The sequence below is a fragment of the Leuciscus leuciscus genome, assembly GCF_965113295.1.
Source record: "Leuciscus leuciscus genome assembly, chromosome: 1".
Taxonomy (NCBI): Eukaryota; Metazoa; Chordata; class Actinopteri; order Cypriniformes; family Leuciscidae; genus Leuciscus; species Leuciscus leuciscus.
Window position 1 is genome coordinate 65,032,639 of NC_138725.1, and position 18,312 is coordinate 65,050,950.

At 39.8% G+C, this 18,312-nt stretch overlaps 1 protein-coding gene and 1 long non-coding RNA gene across 4 annotated transcripts in view; one reads left to right on the forward strand and one right to left on the reverse strand.

Moving 5' to 3' along the window:
- prkacaa (protein kinase, cAMP-dependent, catalytic, alpha-a) overlaps positions 1-17,516 on the reverse strand; it is a 28,675-nt gene extending 11,159 nt beyond the window's left edge. Inside the window, exons 1-4 of one of the 3 annotated variants that reach the window (XM_082179498.1) lie at positions 16,561-17,516; positions 1,474-1,535; positions 940-1,068; positions 22-120 (exon numbers count right to left, since the gene is read on the reverse strand). In XM_082179498.1, the coding sequence (XP_082035624.1) occupies positions 22-120; positions 940-1,068; positions 1,474-1,535; positions 16,561-16,609 (339 nt within the window). In that variant the 5' untranslated portion in view covers positions 16,610-17,516. Of the gene's footprint in view, positions 1-21; positions 121-939; positions 1,069-1,473; positions 1,536-3,426; positions 3,770-7,918; positions 8,361-16,560 lie in introns of those variants that run through there. The other 2 variants (XM_082179497.1, XM_082179499.1) reach the window with 2 other exon arrangements.
- On the forward strand, positions 4,377-9,590 carry LOC309506140. The gene is made up of 2 exons (XR_014208657.1): positions 4,377-4,513; positions 8,353-9,590. It is a non-coding gene; the product is annotated as an uncharacterized lncRNA (long non-coding RNA).
- Positions 17,517-18,312: the final 796 nt, after the last annotated feature.

Here is an 18,312-nt window from a genome sequence, read left to right on the forward strand (position 1 = left end):
ACACACACGCACAGCAAATACCTTGAACGAGTGCTCCAATCGCACCAGGAATGGGAAGCTGACAGCCTGCAGGATGCGTTTCTCATTCAGTGTGTGTTCTATCTGTTTCAGTTTCACCACCTGAAAGACACCAGAAAATGAGCTCAACAAACACACACACACACACACACACACACACACGTTTCACTATATTAGTAAGGACATTGCATAGACTTCCATTGATTTTATATCATGTTGATATATGCCTAAACCAACCCCTAAGCCCCAAACACACCCATTCATCACTGAAACCTGTGCAGAACACTAGATTAGAATAAAAACATGTTTTGGACAATTTATAAGCCATTTTTAACTAGTGAGGACCAACAAATTGTCAGTTGTCATAATCAGTGTTGGGGAAAGTTACTTTTAAAAGTAATGCGTTACAATATGGCTTTTCTCTCTACAAAAAGTAACTAATTATGTTACTTTTATGGAAAGTAATGCATTACGTTACTTTAGTGTTACTTTTTCCCACCTGGGCTGGGCTTGCTTGTTTAAATTCTTCAGACAACCAAAAAAAAAAAATATATATATATTTTTGGCAAATGTAAAAGTAAATGCCTGCTCACATTTAGTCTAGAACTACAATAACCATCATGTTCACACATAACTCACTCCCAATTTCACTCAACAGAAGAGCTGTCATTCAGTAAATGAGAAAACAAAGTAACTTGCATTACTTATTTGAAAAAGTAACTCAGATATTTTGTTGTAAATTTAAATGTAATGTGTTACTTTACTAGTTACTTGAAAAAGCAATCCGATTAGGTAGCTCACGTTACTGGTAACACTGGTCATAATATTTCACTATGAGGACATTTGCCACTCAAAAGTATAGCCAAACCTGTAAACACACACATACACCTTTTAGCTATGATTTCTGTTAGAGTGCCTTACCTTCTGTTTGTCAAGGATCTTCATGGCAAAATGCTGGCCTGATTCTTTGTGCTTGACTAGCATGACTCGCCCAAACGAGCCAGTGCCCAGAGTCTTCAACCTCTCAAAATGGTCCAGAGATGCGGTATTCTGTTCATCGAGAGGAATAAAGAAGAAAATATGGTAATTTAGGTTAATACATTTTGCTTGTACAAAAACAAATTTAACACTGACTGTTCATGTGTGGTCAAACTTAATTGACTGATTATTTTACTTGTTATATAATTTGAAAGTTCACTAACAAGATCTAGCCTACATTTCAAGGTATCACTTTCAGAAATGTAATGAAATACAGCCAACTTTACATCAGAATGTAACTTTTCCTCAGGGTACAAGTACAAAAGTTGTGAACTCAAACTCTTTTAAAAGACTTAAAAAGACCAACGAACAGCTGGTCAGTTCACCTTGTGTCCAGAAGGAGGCGCACACCATCTCACATTAGCTCACAGGCTGACAACGTGTTTGTGTGCAGTGCAGAAAATGGGATTAACTGACCTGTGCTGGGTTCTCCCATTTCTTTAGGAAATCTTCTTTGGCTTTAGCGAGAAACTCCTTAACTGTACAAGGAGAAAGGGGAAAATAATGGTGTGAGATTATGTGCACAACAGATCAACATGTACCATGTTGCACTCAGGGACATGCTTATGTCCTAAGCAAATGTCTAAAAGGGGGCATTGCCTATTGAATCTGTTCAAATGTCAACATAAGTAGGACATGTAAAACAAAATGTAGAGGTGGCCATAGCAGAATGGCGGCCAACATCAACCTTTTACAGCCTCGAAAGCACATTAAAGTCCGGAGTTGCTGGTCTACCCTTATTTATGACAGTAACGTGTGGCATTTCAGCCAGCTGTGCTGTCTGTGAAGACTGCTGAGAAGGACTCGTTTTTCTACACGTCACGCTGCATGTACACTAAGTGAATCTCATGAAAACATGTCACATTTCACTGTAGATAAATAAAATGATTCCCATTATTCTCAAAGGTGATCTTCATTACAGTGTATTCAAGTACTTTACACACAAGCAGTTTATCAAATATACCAATAATGTTTAGGCTACATACTTACTCAGAAATAGGCATTTCAAGCATGCTTTTCATTATGTTTTAATGTTGATTTAAGGTATAAAATCAGTGAAATTCTGCATATCTGTGGACAGACTTTGTGGAAAGACACAAATGCTGGAAAGTTGTCCAGACTGGTTTAACTTTCAGAGCAAAGCGCTACAACTACCATCTCCATTATATAGAAATTGGCTTTCTAAACTTAATCCCCATATTGGCCACTTCTGTTTTTCATCATGTTTTTTTGTGTGTTCAGAGCCTGTGGCAATCACTTTCATTGCCTGTCTGTGGTAAGGCCTGTTCTAATTTCCAGTGTTGTTAAAACCACATCGACTGAGCGCTCATGTTATCTAATACTTCCTGAGCCCATCATGACAGAACAAGCGCTCAGACCCAAATCGATATATACAGACTCTTTTTCTCGCTTCATATATCTCTCGCATGTATGTGAATTTTTTTATTTATCACAGAATCATAATTTCTGCTTCAGAAACAATGAGAAAGAGTCAAGTCAGAAATCTGATAAGTGCACCAATGAAGTTACACAGAAGCATTCGAGCATGTTTCTCTCTTCTCATGGGGCTGTGTGGGAACGTTAAGATTACAGGCTCTTCCTCATTCCACACCACCAGCGCTTTCTCTGGGGAAACGCAAGCTGTCACTGCCACTAAAGAAAATCCAACTGTTGCAACTGCAGCGCCCAGAGGAGATTTCCAAAGAAGCGCAGTGAGATTCCTGCTATTGAGAACCCTACTGTACGGCACACCCTTATGAAGCTTTTCAATGCTTTTAAATCCAAAGTAGGGGCATTAAACGATCTCTCCCAGTGGTGAAAGAGTCAGACGGCATAAAGCGAGGTTACCGCCATTATCTTCGATCCACATGCTCCAGGCAGAGCCAGAGAGAGAGAGACTCGCCCCACAACTTCCCGTCAATTCCCCTGCCTTATTATCTCTGAGAGAGATTCAGGAGTTTTCTTTCTCATAAACACAGTGGTTGATGGGACTGCAACACACTCCATGGTCATATTTCAACTTCATTTAGATAATCTGTAGAGGAACTACAGTAGAAGATATAGAAGCAGGGGAGAGGACAGCGTCCAAAGTTCACCTAAACTCGATGTTGATCTAACACACAATAAAACAACTAAAGGTGCTTGAAACAGATTCAAAACAAAGGTCAGGCCTCAACAGCTACAGCACATAAACAACCCGAAAGAAAAATCAAAGAATTACATCAACCACAGATAAAAATAGCCCAGCTGCGATTTCATTAATGGCTCAGGATATGATCCTTGCCTTTGTGCTGGCTTCCCTGACAAACGGGTGCCATGACTACTGGAGGGAAATAACCGATTCCCACACAAAGTTAGCCTTGCCCTTACCGTCCACTAGGAGCGTGGGACCCTCCACTCCTCCACCACCACCACCACCACCTCCCCCATCCACCGATCCTCCTGAAGAACGAGATTCTCCTGAAGAACGAGATTCCCGCTTCCCACCATGCCTTCTGGAGCTTTTTCGGTCACACATGGGCCCTGCCGAGACGGTTCCTCCTTTCTCCTCTTCCTCACAGCATCAGGCTCATAGCCCTACGCCTCTTCCTAAGAGGTCCCTGCACACCTGACCCTCGCATCCACTTTAGCTCAAAGCTACAGGTGTGTGTGTGTTCAACGCTGCTTTTGTCTTCAAGCGCGGCTGATGATTCAGTCTGCTGCTCTTGCTCTTCCTCGAGCGCCGAATGCTGAACTAAAGCCCTCGCTTTCTGTGCGGACATCACCCTGGTAAATCAATCGGCCTCATGCTTCGTTTGTATCAATATTTATTCTGTACACAGTGCCATTCCACTCACCCTCAAGTGGAACACACACTCCTAAAATGCAAGCGCATACACAAACACACGCACCAGATTGATCCAAATAGGGACCTGGTCGCTAAGGGGAGGGACAAACCTATAACAGCAATGTTGCATCTAATGAGTTGCATGGACAATACACAGATAGTGTGGCAGTTCCCATCAACTTAAAGAAGCAAAGGAATGGTAGTCTATTATTATTTCTCCAACGTATGGAGAAATAAAGTGGACCTGAAGGGTATGGCATAAAGTGCATCCCGTTGGGTCCCTCAAACATTGGCATTGTCCTCTAGTGGACAGAGTCCACAATTGATTAGTCAGATCAATCAGTGTGGCCCTCGGCTGCTGTTGCTTGCTCTGACGCATACCAAAGGGGGTCGGCTAGTGGTGCATCGACTGCAGGAGTGCCGCTGGTCCACAAAAACACACACTCATATGAGAACAGCACCCATTTGCAGACCATGTAGCCTCAGGCCTGGCATTTCAGACTCTAAATGCAGTGGCACTGCGAGAGTGAGGCAGAGGCACAGGAAGAGTCAGGGACAGATGGATTTAAAGGCTGAGTCAGATCCAGCCACCCTGACCAGGTGGAGACTCAAGGGACAGTGACACCTTTGGTAAGTCTCTTACATGACCTCATTTCTCAAGACTATAGGTGCTGCTAGGTATAATCTCTTTTCAGCTCTCAAGATACTTGCCATGCTTCCACAGGCTGACCCTTGTGGATACAAAGTTAGTAAAGGTAGGAGGTATTTTAAGTAAACGTCCATGTTCTCTGGTGTTTTTTTTTGTTGTTTTTTTGGGAGTTGACCAAAAAAATTACTGATTTAACAGAAGCTATGAAGACTTCACCTGTTAATCATGTCAAACCACAAATCAAGTGCTTGTAGTGCAATCGGCAGACTTTCAAAAAGTCTCAACTAACAGTAATTTGAGAGTGGGTAAGTGCTAGGGGTGTAACGGTTCAAACTGCTCAAGGTTCAGTTATCATCACTGTTTTAGGGTCACTGTTTTGGTACGGTTCAGTATGTTTAAGGAAAAAGGACTACTGCCAATAAAGAAAATAAGTAAAAATAAAGAAAATAAGAACAAATAATCAAACTACAAGCAACAGCACATATAAATAAAAGAGCAAAGAAGATAAAATAAACAGTATTTTTCAGGTATCTAACAGTAGTTTCCAGGTACAGAAATCGAATAAAGTAATCAAATGTAAAATAAGGACGTATTAAACAGTGATCAGACAGAACATGTTGTTCAGGTTTGAAACCACGAGGCGCACCACATTGACTTTTTTGGTTTACTTTTTTTAATTTAGAAAAGAGCCGTGCGCTGTGGTGTTCGTATGTTGCTAGGCAACCACCGAATCAGCTGTCCTGTCACTCTAATAACGGATTATAGCGTGAGCGCTCTGTCATTTTAGCAGAAACTTTTTAAAAAAAATGGACAAGCAAAGGGCACTTGCTCTGACCTTAATCAAGGGTGAGGTATGAACAAACACCTAAACTTCTGTCATCACAACGGAAGGACCGCCTCTCCATTAATTCGATTGGACAATGGAAAGAAAAACCACGAATGACGTCAGTCGCTTTTCTGCTCAGAGGTTTTTTTTTTTTTTTTTTTTTTTACAAAAGCTATCCAAGAGCAGTGAGTGATTTCCTTGTCTTTTGTTATTTGATTAACATTCAAAACACAGTCAGCAGGAATATTACGCTGCTGTCACTTTAAGAACAATGCACAGATCCAGAACACTGATACATATGCGTTGTCTTTCTCAACTGTTTACGTTCACTTAAGACACAACCTACTATGTTTGCGAGGATACGCGCCAAAACGGGCATAATTTTTGTGTGAATTTGTCTGTTCAAGCACAAGACTCAAAAAGAGAACTCAATATTTGCGCGCTGTCTGAGACGTGGCTTTGCGTGTGCGCGCTTCAGATGAGTGCACACACAAATCTTCTTACGGCGTGCGAGCTCTTTCAAGTCTTCTTGCGCTTGAATGTTTAAATAGGCAAAGCTTAAATGAGTTTAAACACAGATAGCTTGCGCGCTATCAACACCTGGGTGATGACGGCATAAATGACTGGTCATAATCATATTAGAGCATACGTGCGGCACTCCTGATGAACAAAGTTTACAAAGAGTGACTGTTTTGTCCACTTTTTTTTTTGATCATCGCTGTTGTAACATATTGGGAAGCCAGAATGCATGTCCATCAACAGAAACGTACAATAACCGAACTCTGTCTGTCTTTTCCACATTTTGTTAATTCATCAAACCATGATATTATTATAGATGCGTCGTCAGATTTTAGATGAACAGTTGTGTAAGTGCATGCCGAACCGTGGGTGGAGAACAGTTACACCGCAAGTAATCATCGCATGAACGGGTAATGCTGTTAGCATTAGTTCATAATAGTGCTGCATGATTAATCACATCGCAATTGCGATGTCAAGCCTATACGATTACATAACGCAAAATGCTTCAAAATGCTTTATTTATTATGGAATAAATAAATTTGGGCTGTTAACGTGTTAAATTGATTAAATATTGATAAAATATTTTACGCAATTAACGCAGCATTCGTTATTTTTTTTGTCAATCATGCGCTGCCTGTGAATTTCCTGACTGCAGTGACACAAAAGAAGACGCACGCCAGAATACAGTTCTCTTTCATGCTTGAACGAACAATAACACACACAATTATACCAAAATGTCGGTTTTGTCGAGTATCTTCATAACATAAGAGCAGTCTCATGATGAACGTGAAGAGTTGTGAGAGAATGGAGTCGTGTGTGAGACCCGCATCTGTCAAGCCAATAAAGCTTTCTGTCAGTAAAGTTAATCAAAGAACAAAGGGAACAGAGAAAATTACACATTGCTCTAGACTAAATAACTTTTGTAGCTTTAATAAGGATTACTCTATATTTAATTGATCATTTATGCAGTGCAGACTGTTTGATAACTTTGTTCAATTTCTGTATATGTCCTACCTGTTAGACAGTAAGGGCACAGGTAAATATTACATTTATTTTATACTATTGTACTATTGAGACAATAACAAGTTCGCAGTAATGCAAATTTGTCACTATTTAATTTAGTAAAAAATATTCATTTTAATTTGAAAACACTGTGCATTTAGTTGCTGTTGCTAGTTTGAGTTGAGAAATAAGCTACACATTTCAGCATTATCTGTGTGTGCATTTTACTTGAGAACCAAGCAAGTTGACTCGTGAAACCATAATCGCAATATGACATTTCCCCCAAATCGTGCAGCCCTAGTTCATAATTCAGACTGGCAGAAACGAACAGCAGAACACTGGGACCCCAACAAAGCGGGATACACTGACAGGTTTCCAGGAGACAGACAGCCAGCTTCCCTGGAACTCCTGTATGACGCAGCCAACTCCAGGCAACAGCACAAACATAAGGAGAGGAATAAAAAAGGGCTTTGTACCCAGAATGTGCGTGTCGGCAGTCCCACATCAATCCACGAAGCACACACAGAGAGGTGCTAATTTAAACTCAATCTTCTCCATATCACCCATGACTTAAGTTTACAACATCCCATTATGAAAAACATCTATAATTCGTGGTCAAGTCAATATGGGTTTTCAAAGGGTAATATTAACATCCAGAGATAAGGGTAATCGGAAAAATAACACAATCATTATATAATGGTTATGAAAGCAATTTTCTGAAATGAACTGTAATACTTGTTTTAAACACCACTTACTTAAATGTAAAAAGAAACCGTTTATCCTCAATTGATCTCAAATAGCCTGGTCGATACACCAGTCTATCACTATCCATAATCAAAGGTGAGATATTTAAAATGATTATCAGTTAATCTTACACACACACACACACACACACAGTCAGGCCAGCACTTCAGACGGGGAGTTAAGACCTTTAGACATGCAGGTTTCTCCGCCCCTTTGCCAAGCCCCACCTTCCACAGCTATATCCAAACCCTCACTGTGCCAGCAGCCTTAACCAACATTAACGTCAGTCACTCACTCCAGCAAGAGGCCTCTGACTCCTCCTGGGACTGGTAGTAGCCGCCCTCCCCACCGCTAGAGTCTCCGAGACAGGGACCGGCTCGCTGGAACAGCCTCTCTGCCAACCTTTGCAGCACTGACATTGTAGACAGCCGTGAAAGTAAGCGTGGCACAGAGGCATCCGACTTTATACAACTGCGTTTCAAAACTCTTTTTACTAAATAGAAGTCAGTGTCCCTACTTGTACGAGACTCTTCTGTCTTGACCTCTCTGATTCAGGACTCAGGGTAGGCAGGCAGGGCTGAACCTTCTCCGTTTCCTTGCCTTCCTGTGCCGGGCTCTCACACACCCCGTTTCCTCCCGTGGGCTTCCTTGAACAGTCAGGGACTTCTGTTTCCACCACAGCCCACCTTAGCGTTAACCCTTACTGTTGTGCTTTGATCTGATCCACAGCGTTGTCTGCCATGTCGTCCTCTATTGTCCGTCCAGGCGGTAAAATATGGACCTCCCCGGCTTATGGCCCCGGATGGCAGCCAGCACCTGTCTCTGGGGATCAGGGCAGTCCACCGGCGATGGGGCAGACAGGGATGTGAAGCACGCCGTGAACAAAGTCCCCCATTCCAACCAGGGGAGGGAGTGCAAAAGCCCACCGCGAAAAAAGAAAGAAAAAAAAAACCCCGCTCCATTTTTGCAACTGAATGTATCAAGCATATTCAAATGACATGCAGTCACATGCAAATAGAAATCCACTCTTCACACATAGATTCTAGCAGCAGCATGCCACTGAGATCCATTTCACACATATCTGTTTCACCGACGACACTAACTATGCCTGCTGCATGCTAGGCTCGAGAGGTTCTTAGACTTTGGATGAAAATGTGCATCAAAAATATGGCAGAGAAATTGTATACTGTGTAGTAGACCAATAACATGTACTTGACCTTTTTTCCGACATCAAACTTTGGACTTAAAAAGAATATGAATAGTGCACTGAGAAAAAAATAAAAATATATATAAATATTTATTAATAATAAAGAGTCATTGGCCCCGTCCCAAATGGCACCCTAAACACCCGCTGTCTTCCTACGAGTCCGCACATAACGTGATGTAACGGCGCTTTGACTGTTGGGAAGAAGTCTGCAGCGGAGCTCGCACCAGTGTGGCCTCGGCAAAAGAGCGCATAAAGGGAACATATCGACCGCAAAGGGGGCCCTCGCAAGCACCCTACTGAAGCCTAAAATGACAAATGGGACACCCACACCCATGGACTTAACGGACACGGCGCGCGGCAGCCATTGTCAAGAAGACATTTTGAAGGATCTTCATGCTGCTCTTTTCCACACATGTGATGAACAGGTCGAAATTATCGTTTACGTTTATCATATTCAACTTTCACTTTCTTTGAAGAGGAGAAACAAAAATAATAAAGAAAAAAATATTTTGAGCTCCACAAAAAATGAGAAAATTATGAAAATGTATATTTTTGGGGGAAACAATTCCTTTAATGTAAAAAAGTACAGATTTTAGGTGCTGTAACTGAACATCGATTGTTTTAAGTTTGTCACCATTTTGAATCCACTTTTTTTTGCAGTTCAGGGCACCATGAAAAATTCATCATAAAAGTACTCATAATTAATAGGAGTTCATAAAAGCTGCATGCACAATAATTATACAGGTCATAAAAGCTGTTTTTTTTAATAGTTTTAGATAGGCCTGCACAATTAATCGAATTTCTAATCGCGATTACGGATGCCACGATTACGTAATTGTTCAAATCCACTCTGCGTGCGTGTTTAGAGCATGTTATGCATGTTAGCTCAATAGGAACTTACCAGGCAGTGACGTAAGTGTACGCTGAAATAAAAAGTATTTCACCTCAGAAAAAGTTCCTGTCCTGTCAGCCGTTATAGGACACTGTGCTCGTGGCAAACACTCTTCAATTGCGGCAGCGCGCGCTGTGTATCGCTTCACTGTATATAAAGTGAAAAGGAAACTATGAGCATGCAACTTCGTTACGTTGTAAATTAGTAAGTCACGAAATAAAAGTAAAATACCAATAAATCACGTTACTGGTATGTCGTGTAATGATGATTTTCATTCTATTCACCAGGAGCAGTTTCCATGTTTCATTAACAGTTCTTGTTAGTATTGTGTATTCACCATGGTAACTCATTTCCATATTAACCCCAAAATGCCACTTTATTTTCACTTTGTGTTATTTTTTATATTTATAAATGACTGTGGTGGCTCATACCAACATTGTATTAACAAAAACTAGTTTGGGACTGCTTCTTAATAGCTTTAGCATAGGCCTAATGTTTATTTATTAGTAGTTTTTACTATTAGTCATATTCTTACAAATTATGTGTATGTTAATTAAAGGGGGACAGTACTTGTGTGTGTTAATTTTTGTGTAAACATGTATTTTTATATATATACATATATATATATATTAGACATGTGCCGGTATTCGGTAATGCGATAAATCGCGGTAATGAACATGCACGATATTGTTATCGCGGGCACTTCAAAATACCGTGAAAAATAATAGATCCGAATTTAGATTTTTAGAACGCGCATTATAGCTTATTTTCCATCAACCGCTTAAACAAACACTGCGTATGCTGCGCGAAACACGTGCGCACTCTGATGTAAACAATCGCCACGTGTATAAGCATGCGGCCGGTGCGCACTTCTAGTCTAATGTAAACAGTCCTCACATGGAGAAGCAGCATGGCGGAAGGAGGAACGCCGCCGCCTACAGTCTATGGCCGCCGCCGATCTATCCGGATCCATCCCGCTTCTAAAAGCAGAGCTGCCAACTCGACGCATTCAGCGCGAGACTCCTCACACGCTCACGCCACACATCCGTTTTCTCACGCAGAGAAAAATCGCGGAGCAAAGAGGACACGAAGACCGTCAAACAAGACAGAGCAGGTTACTTTTGATATGAAACAGGAGAACAATTGTGTCACAGAACGTTACATTTAAACTATTTAATGACCAGCAGCATGTTAGATGACTAAAACATATATATAGATAAAGAGGAGTATTTTGCTGAATATGTGCACTGCACTTTTTTACATATTTATTATATTTTTACTTGTTTACTTTACATAATTGTTATAATGAAAACCACATTATATTTGATTTAATTAGTTATTTGTAACCTTTAATAATACCAGCTGATAGGGCTCTATATGGTTACATAGCATTATGTGAGATATTTTTTTTCATGAGGAAAAAATAACATGTGGGCTATCTACTGTAGCCTTCCTAATATTTATCCAAAATAAGTCAATATTGAATCAAAATTTAAATCAAATCCCAAGTATTGAATTGAAATCGTTAAATTTGTGTTAAGCAATACAAACAGTAGCCTACCAGTCATTGTACCATGTAATCATTGTAACATGATGTTGTCACTAAACTTAATAAAATTCAGTTTAGTTACCAAATGTTTTGATAATCACAATTACACCTTGTGATGCAAGTTTTATAAAAAATGTTACATCCCCCCCAAATCCATCTGTTTCTCATGTGCAATTAAAATATCGTGATAATACCGTATACCGTGATAAAAGATCACTCAATTAATCGCAGCATGAAAATGTGATACCGGCACATGCCTAATATATATATATATACACATATATATATATATATATATATATATATATACACATATATATATATATAACACACTTCAATAATGTTCTTCTTTATAGAGCTTCACATTGTTCTATGAAAACACTAAGCAGATAATGCCTATTATTGGATAATACAGTGAATTCAATTCAAGCGATTATTCTTAGAATATTAAATCAGCATAAGAGAAAACAGAGGCAAACTAATATAATAAAAGAGGCAAAACTAATATCATAATAAAACAGGAAGTTCAGCATAAATTCTGATTGGATGAATCGGGTTCAAAGCCAATTGAACATGTGACATCAGATGAATTTTACATTGATGCTGCAAATTGCAATGTTATTCAACAGCCATAAACAACTAAACTGTTACATCCAACAAATACCCCTCAAGTAATTCCTCGCATAACAGTGTATTTTCGGATTACCTTATGTTACCCCTATTATTCTCACATGTAAATAAGTCAAATCAGACTTGCTTGATATGTTGTCAGTACCGGGGTAAACTGCACAGCGAATTCTCTACCAGGTAACACAGGTCTACTGTCACAGTGTAGACAAATATAATCATACCACCCATCCCTATGGGCAAAAAGCGCTTATAAAATAAAGAAATATCTTGGAGACATCTCATTTCCAACAAGTTTTCCAACAAGAAAAAGACAGAAAGCAAAGAGATTACATCGCCTGAAGATGCAGACAGAAGGCCACACACAAAGTGGTCTTGTTCATGACAGTGGTCATCACATGATGTTCAAGAGACTGTTCAGCATCAACACTCCAGGCTGGCTAGATCACACAGACTGCATCATATGACCCCGCCTCCACCAGCCCAGACCTCCTCCTCGCATCGGTTCCCAAGTGCTCTCTGAAGACTCGTGGCAGGCCTGTGTTTATGTTTCGGGTCCTCTTCACTCACATCCCCCTCATACAAACAATTGTTGCTGGTTTGACCCTTAGGGGTCAGAGATTCCTTTCTCATGAAATCCAGTGTGGCTGCCGAATTAGGGCCCCTTTCCTCAGCTGTTCCTGGAACAAGCCTCCATTTATGATGATCTGCAATCATGGCCACACTATGTTAAAAGTTAAAATGGGCGAGGACATTAGGCTATTCGACTTCGAGATCATTTCTATTTATTGAGGGATGGATTCAACTGATAATCAAGAAGAGTACAGAGGACTTTATTATAGTTTAATCATTGTTTCAACTGCCAAATGAACTAACACCAAGTTACAAGAGATACACTGCTAGCCTTACTGCTCAATTCTGATTTATTGCTTTGATTTATTTTTTGTAAGTTACAGCTGCTCACATTGTTGTTTTAAACGCGACCAATATCAGATTCCAGCGCGAACAGATCATGGTCCTGAACTGACCTGCATGCGCAAAAGAACGATAAAAAGACGTCACGCAGCACACCGTCATACGGAAGTAAATTTATGCGCAGGGCAGGCAAAATAAAACAAAGGCGAGGATGCGAAAAACAGAGCAGAGTTCTTCATTTATTATAAAACGGATAGTTCCAGTCCTTGATTCTGATTGGTTGAGCCGCGCTCGAAGCCGTTGTAAATTACTGAACAAACATACACCTGTGACCGCATTACTGCGCAACTGACGTTTGTGATTCTGTGTTGCTGCATGTGTTGCTTAGCAACCTCTTTGGAACTACATTGCTTGGTGGAGGAATAAATGTGTTATAACGTTTTATTACATGGCTTGGTTGAATTCTAATGTAGAATGCGGTGTGTTATTTCTTGATAACACACCGTTGCCATGAAAAACCGAGCGTTGCTATGGACACAGGATTCTAACCGTAGAGACGGAACAGACTATTTTCTTTAGCGGAAGCAATACAATCGTTTTTAAATAAATAAACTCCTTTTTAAAATCAATATTTTGTGTCAAATTATTGATTTATTTGGTAGGTAGCCATGTAATAAGCAAGATAATGTAGTGCGAGGAGGTTGTTATAGCCTCCGCTTCGCGTCGGGGTCCTGATCAGCCTGTCGGGGTTGTATTCGCTATAACAACCGCCTCGCTCTACATTATCCCTTACATATTTTTTGGTTGCTGGTGTTTATTTTATGAATAAAATAAATATTAAAATTAATATTTTTATGGAGTAACCATTTTATAAAAGCAATAAGCCCCTTGAAGCCGTGTTTTACAGTGGATTTAGAACACTTAGGCATTCTGCTGTGCGTCGTAGCTAACCCCTTAGCTAACCCCTTAGCTGTTCTAAATCCACTGTAAAGCACGGCTTCAAGGGGCTTATTGCTTTATGATACGAGTGCTCGTGTTTTGCTTGTACATGCCACTGTAATACTTGTGAGTTCTGACACATTACTGTCCTTCACTATCTGCCTCGATAACTTCGGATATGTAAAATCTTTGAAGTGACTCCCATGAGCGCAGAATTGTGACGAATGTTGCTCTAGAGTGACGTAAATGTCGCATGAGTTCGATTATGACTGTTCAGACTGAGGTTGCATTGCAAAACATCCGACCTGTATCGGGTTTTAATACCATTCTAATAAGAACACATGCAATGGGGGAGTTTTACGAATTTGCCGCATTGACCAACAGAAAGCTTCTTGGTTTGAAATTGACTTCTGTGCGAGTAGTGCTTCATACATCTCTACATTATTGACAATAGAGTCCATTTGCACAAGAAATGTTGCTAATGTGACCGCACCTTTACAGCTATTGCTCTCTATAAATAGGACATACAATTTAGGTAAACCACACACAAAATCTTCTTGCATATCTGATTTCCATTCACGATACTTTATCAAAGAACAGCACCAACATGACCTTCTTGTAAAGATTAAGAAAAAAGACCAGTCAACATAAACTCGCCTCAGTGCGGTTTTGAAACGGTTTAAAAAACATTTCAAGCCTATGTTTTCAATATAGTGAAAGATGTATCCATAAAAGCACAATCAAATGTGCAATAGTCCAAGTATTTTGAAGCCATAGCGTAGCTTTATATGATAAACAGACACAATTTTAAGTGATTATTCGCACAAAATCTTTCCTTCTTCCACAGTTCATAACACAATTCTAAATATTCAGGCTTGGCGCCATAATGCGACACGTAAAACCAACAGTGCTTGGCATAATGCACAGTGTCTTCATGTGGTATATTTGAAGACAAGCCCATGTGAAATGAGATCTGTGACAGAAGGGAAGATTATCAGTGAATAAAGAAATCCACAAATCTTATGGACTAGATTAATGTTGCTTTTTGACATTTATTGAGATCAACAACCCTAGTCTCCATTTCATTTCATTGTATGGAAAAGTGCAGCTTGGATATACTTTAAAATGTATTTTGGTGCGTTCAACGAAAATAAATAAATAAATACATCAGTTTTGGAATAATATGAGGGTGAGCAAATTGTGGCAAAACTGTAATTCTTTGGGTGAACTAAAGAAATAAACCTACAGCTTTAACATTTCAAGACATATAGCATAATATGGCGTTTGCCAAGCATTGCAACCAACAAATGTGTCCTAAAAGGTTCTTGACTAATGAAACATTACTACAAGAGGCTGGCTGGAGAGATTCACCAAAACATCCTGACAATCTCAAGTGTTTACGCAAAGAATCCTTGAAAACACTTCCCTAGATTCACTCTTACAAGCCATTTCTCAGGCAGAAAATGTAACTCTATTATACATTATACATAACATTATTATATTTCTGCAGTATCAAACGTAATACTAAACTGAGTGAAAATTTAAAGCACTATAACAACCACTAGCACCTATAAATCCAAAGGTAGTGATGTTTATAAAGAAGTTATTAAATGGTTATGACTAGTTGCAAAGGAAGTGCCTAATCTGAATGTGAAAAATAGAGTGTTTTGTAATATGTTTGATTTCTAGAGACACTCTCCGTGTCATAATCAAGGACAAGCCTGGTTTGACAATCACACTTAACTGTAACATCTCAAGGAAGTCAGTGAAAGTGACTTTATTAGATCACATTGGATCCTAGCTAACAGTCAAAATGAACAATTCTTGTTTTTTTATGAAACATTGCCGTATTTATTATAACTTATCTGTGCACATCATTATTATTTTTTATGAATTTCCTTGTAATCAAAATAACATCTCCCTCTTGCAGCGACTTCTCTTCTCTGATGACGTGTTTACTGGCGTGAGGGCGGGATCAACCTGTCACTCACACCAGATCAACCAATAGCAAACTACAACCATCTAATCAATTCCGAATGTACAAAATTTATTTTTGTCCCCCCACCCCACATTTATTCTTGTTCGAGAATCCATTTCACTAGGACGTACGTTACAATAGGGAAGAATAGACTATCGTAACATCTGTTTCATGACTTTAATGGAAAATTGGTCAAAGTTTACATGGGGAATATGTATATTTTTACATTGTTTACATGTTTTTACATCGTACTTATATTTTAAAAATACCTGCATGTAATTACAGCTTCCCTTACCCATTCCACCAAACCTGTCCCTAACCTTTACCATACCCATTTCCCACTTAAACAGCAGCACAAGTGTTTGCAATACAACATCAACACAATAAGTAACATTTTTATGAAGGCACACAGCAGTTAAAGACACCTAATATAAAGTGTGGTCGAAAACATACTATAATTTATTAACCATCATGTTGCTCTCAACCCAAAGATATGTTATTATGAACTGACAGCCTCGGTCACAATATCAATTGACTTTAATTGAATCTTCTTTTTTTGATACTTTGAAAGTGAATGCAACTCTCCTTTTGTGATCCACAAAAGAAAGTTATAAAACATGAGGACAGATTGGTCATTTATGGGTGAACTATCCCTTTAACCATGATGTCAGTCAGATCATGTCAGTCATTCATTCAATGGAAATGAATGGAAAAGATGGGCCCAGAAACACTGGTTTGAAACACAATTCGAGTCCGACTGATTCAAGTAAACACACACACACACACACACACACACACACACACACACACACACACACACACACACTTACCGCTCTCCATCTCATTGCCCTTGTTCTTGGCGGTGGGCGCGTTGCCCATGATTGCAGGCCAGGTATAACAGATCTAAATCGACTTTTCTTTACGCCAACTGTCTTCAGACTCCGTCCCCTTTATGATCATACGATTTCTGCTTCCGTTGCACTAGCTATGTCTAGTCATAACTCACTGGATCACAGTATGCTGTCAGATCACATAAAGTCTGGAGGTTGATAGTGGCTTGTTAGTTGGTTAGCTAGCTAGCGAGCGAGCGCTAGCTAGCTAACAGTAATTAGCCGTCCGATTGCTGTGCTTCGGGTTCGGTAAGGTCTCTCAGTTCTCCTGTTTCGGGTCCAGTCCGTTGAAATACTACTAAGAGCCCGTCTTCTTCTCCTTCTCTCGATCCTCTTCCTCGCTCTGCTAACCCTCAGCGAGGCCCTCGACTTGAGCGACACAAGCCCTTGTTTTCACCGTCCGTGCGCGATTCCTGTCGCAGCACGCCCACTTCTCCGCACCTTTTCGGTAGCGTGAACGTTTGCTTGTTTATGTTGATAAAGCAATTCGGTCCTGTGCACTATGTAGTTCGCATAATTCGACAGTCAGACCCCCTCCATTAATCCTCTATCCACAGCTAGAGGGAACTCCTGCTTCAATGACACCCGCCCCAACGCGATGCCTATTGGCCGCTATGCTTATGACGCGGTAGCAGAGTCAGAAGCTGATTGGACAAGAGGTCATCAATCCAGCGCAGAGAGAGCGATGATTGGCCAACCGATATCTATCTGTAGAACTTTATCCCACCCCCGCAAACTGACAAATAACGTCATCTATTTTCATTCTAATAACACAAGTTTCTCTGTTCGCTTTTCGTCTTTGTAAGCGGCTGCGGTATTTTGCTCTCTCAATACGGATTCGGTTTCATTCACAATCCTTTGATGATCCTCTGCGGTTGTGTTTGTTAGCGAAATGGCCGCGCAGACCCCTCCCGCTAGACTAATCCGTGATAGGCTGTATGACGTCAAGACGGTCTATTTTTAGAAAGTTGGTCAGAATTTGAAGCACGCGCGAACACCCTACGTCTATGGAATATTAAAACGAGGTCTGTCTTCTGCAAAACAACCACACCGAGGTCATTTACGCAGGGATTGCATTTCGGCAAAAAAATTTGCGCGATCAGTTGCAATGAAGGGATTCGCCATGAAAGAGATGGAAACCTGTGCGTGCTTTACTGTGCATAGCAACTGCATTAATAATGCTGTGTAATAAAATAAAGGAGTTAACCCCATAATGGGACACTGATTTTATTGAACACCGATGAAAAAATTATGATACTTTGAGTAGGGATGCATAATATATCGGCCACCATATTATCGGTATCGGCCGATATATGATCATTTTTGATGTTATCGCCCCGATAAGAAATTTTGGCCGATATATTAAAGCCGATAAATAATGTATTTCCTTCATTATTTAATTCCTTCATCATTGTGATGGTTTTAAATTGCTTGAAATATGATTGAAATCACTTCAAAAAGGAAAATACAGTTAAGCGTCTACAGTTATACAGACTACATAAAATTATGAGAACATTATAATTCATGGCTTTTAATGGTGAGACTTTTGTTTTTGTATTCAGGCTCTCAAAAATTATATATATATATATATATTTCAAAAAATGGGATTTCGATTTATCAGCCAATATATCAGTTATCGGCATTCAAATATAAAGAATTAGTGGTTTTCGGTATTGACCAAAATGTACATAT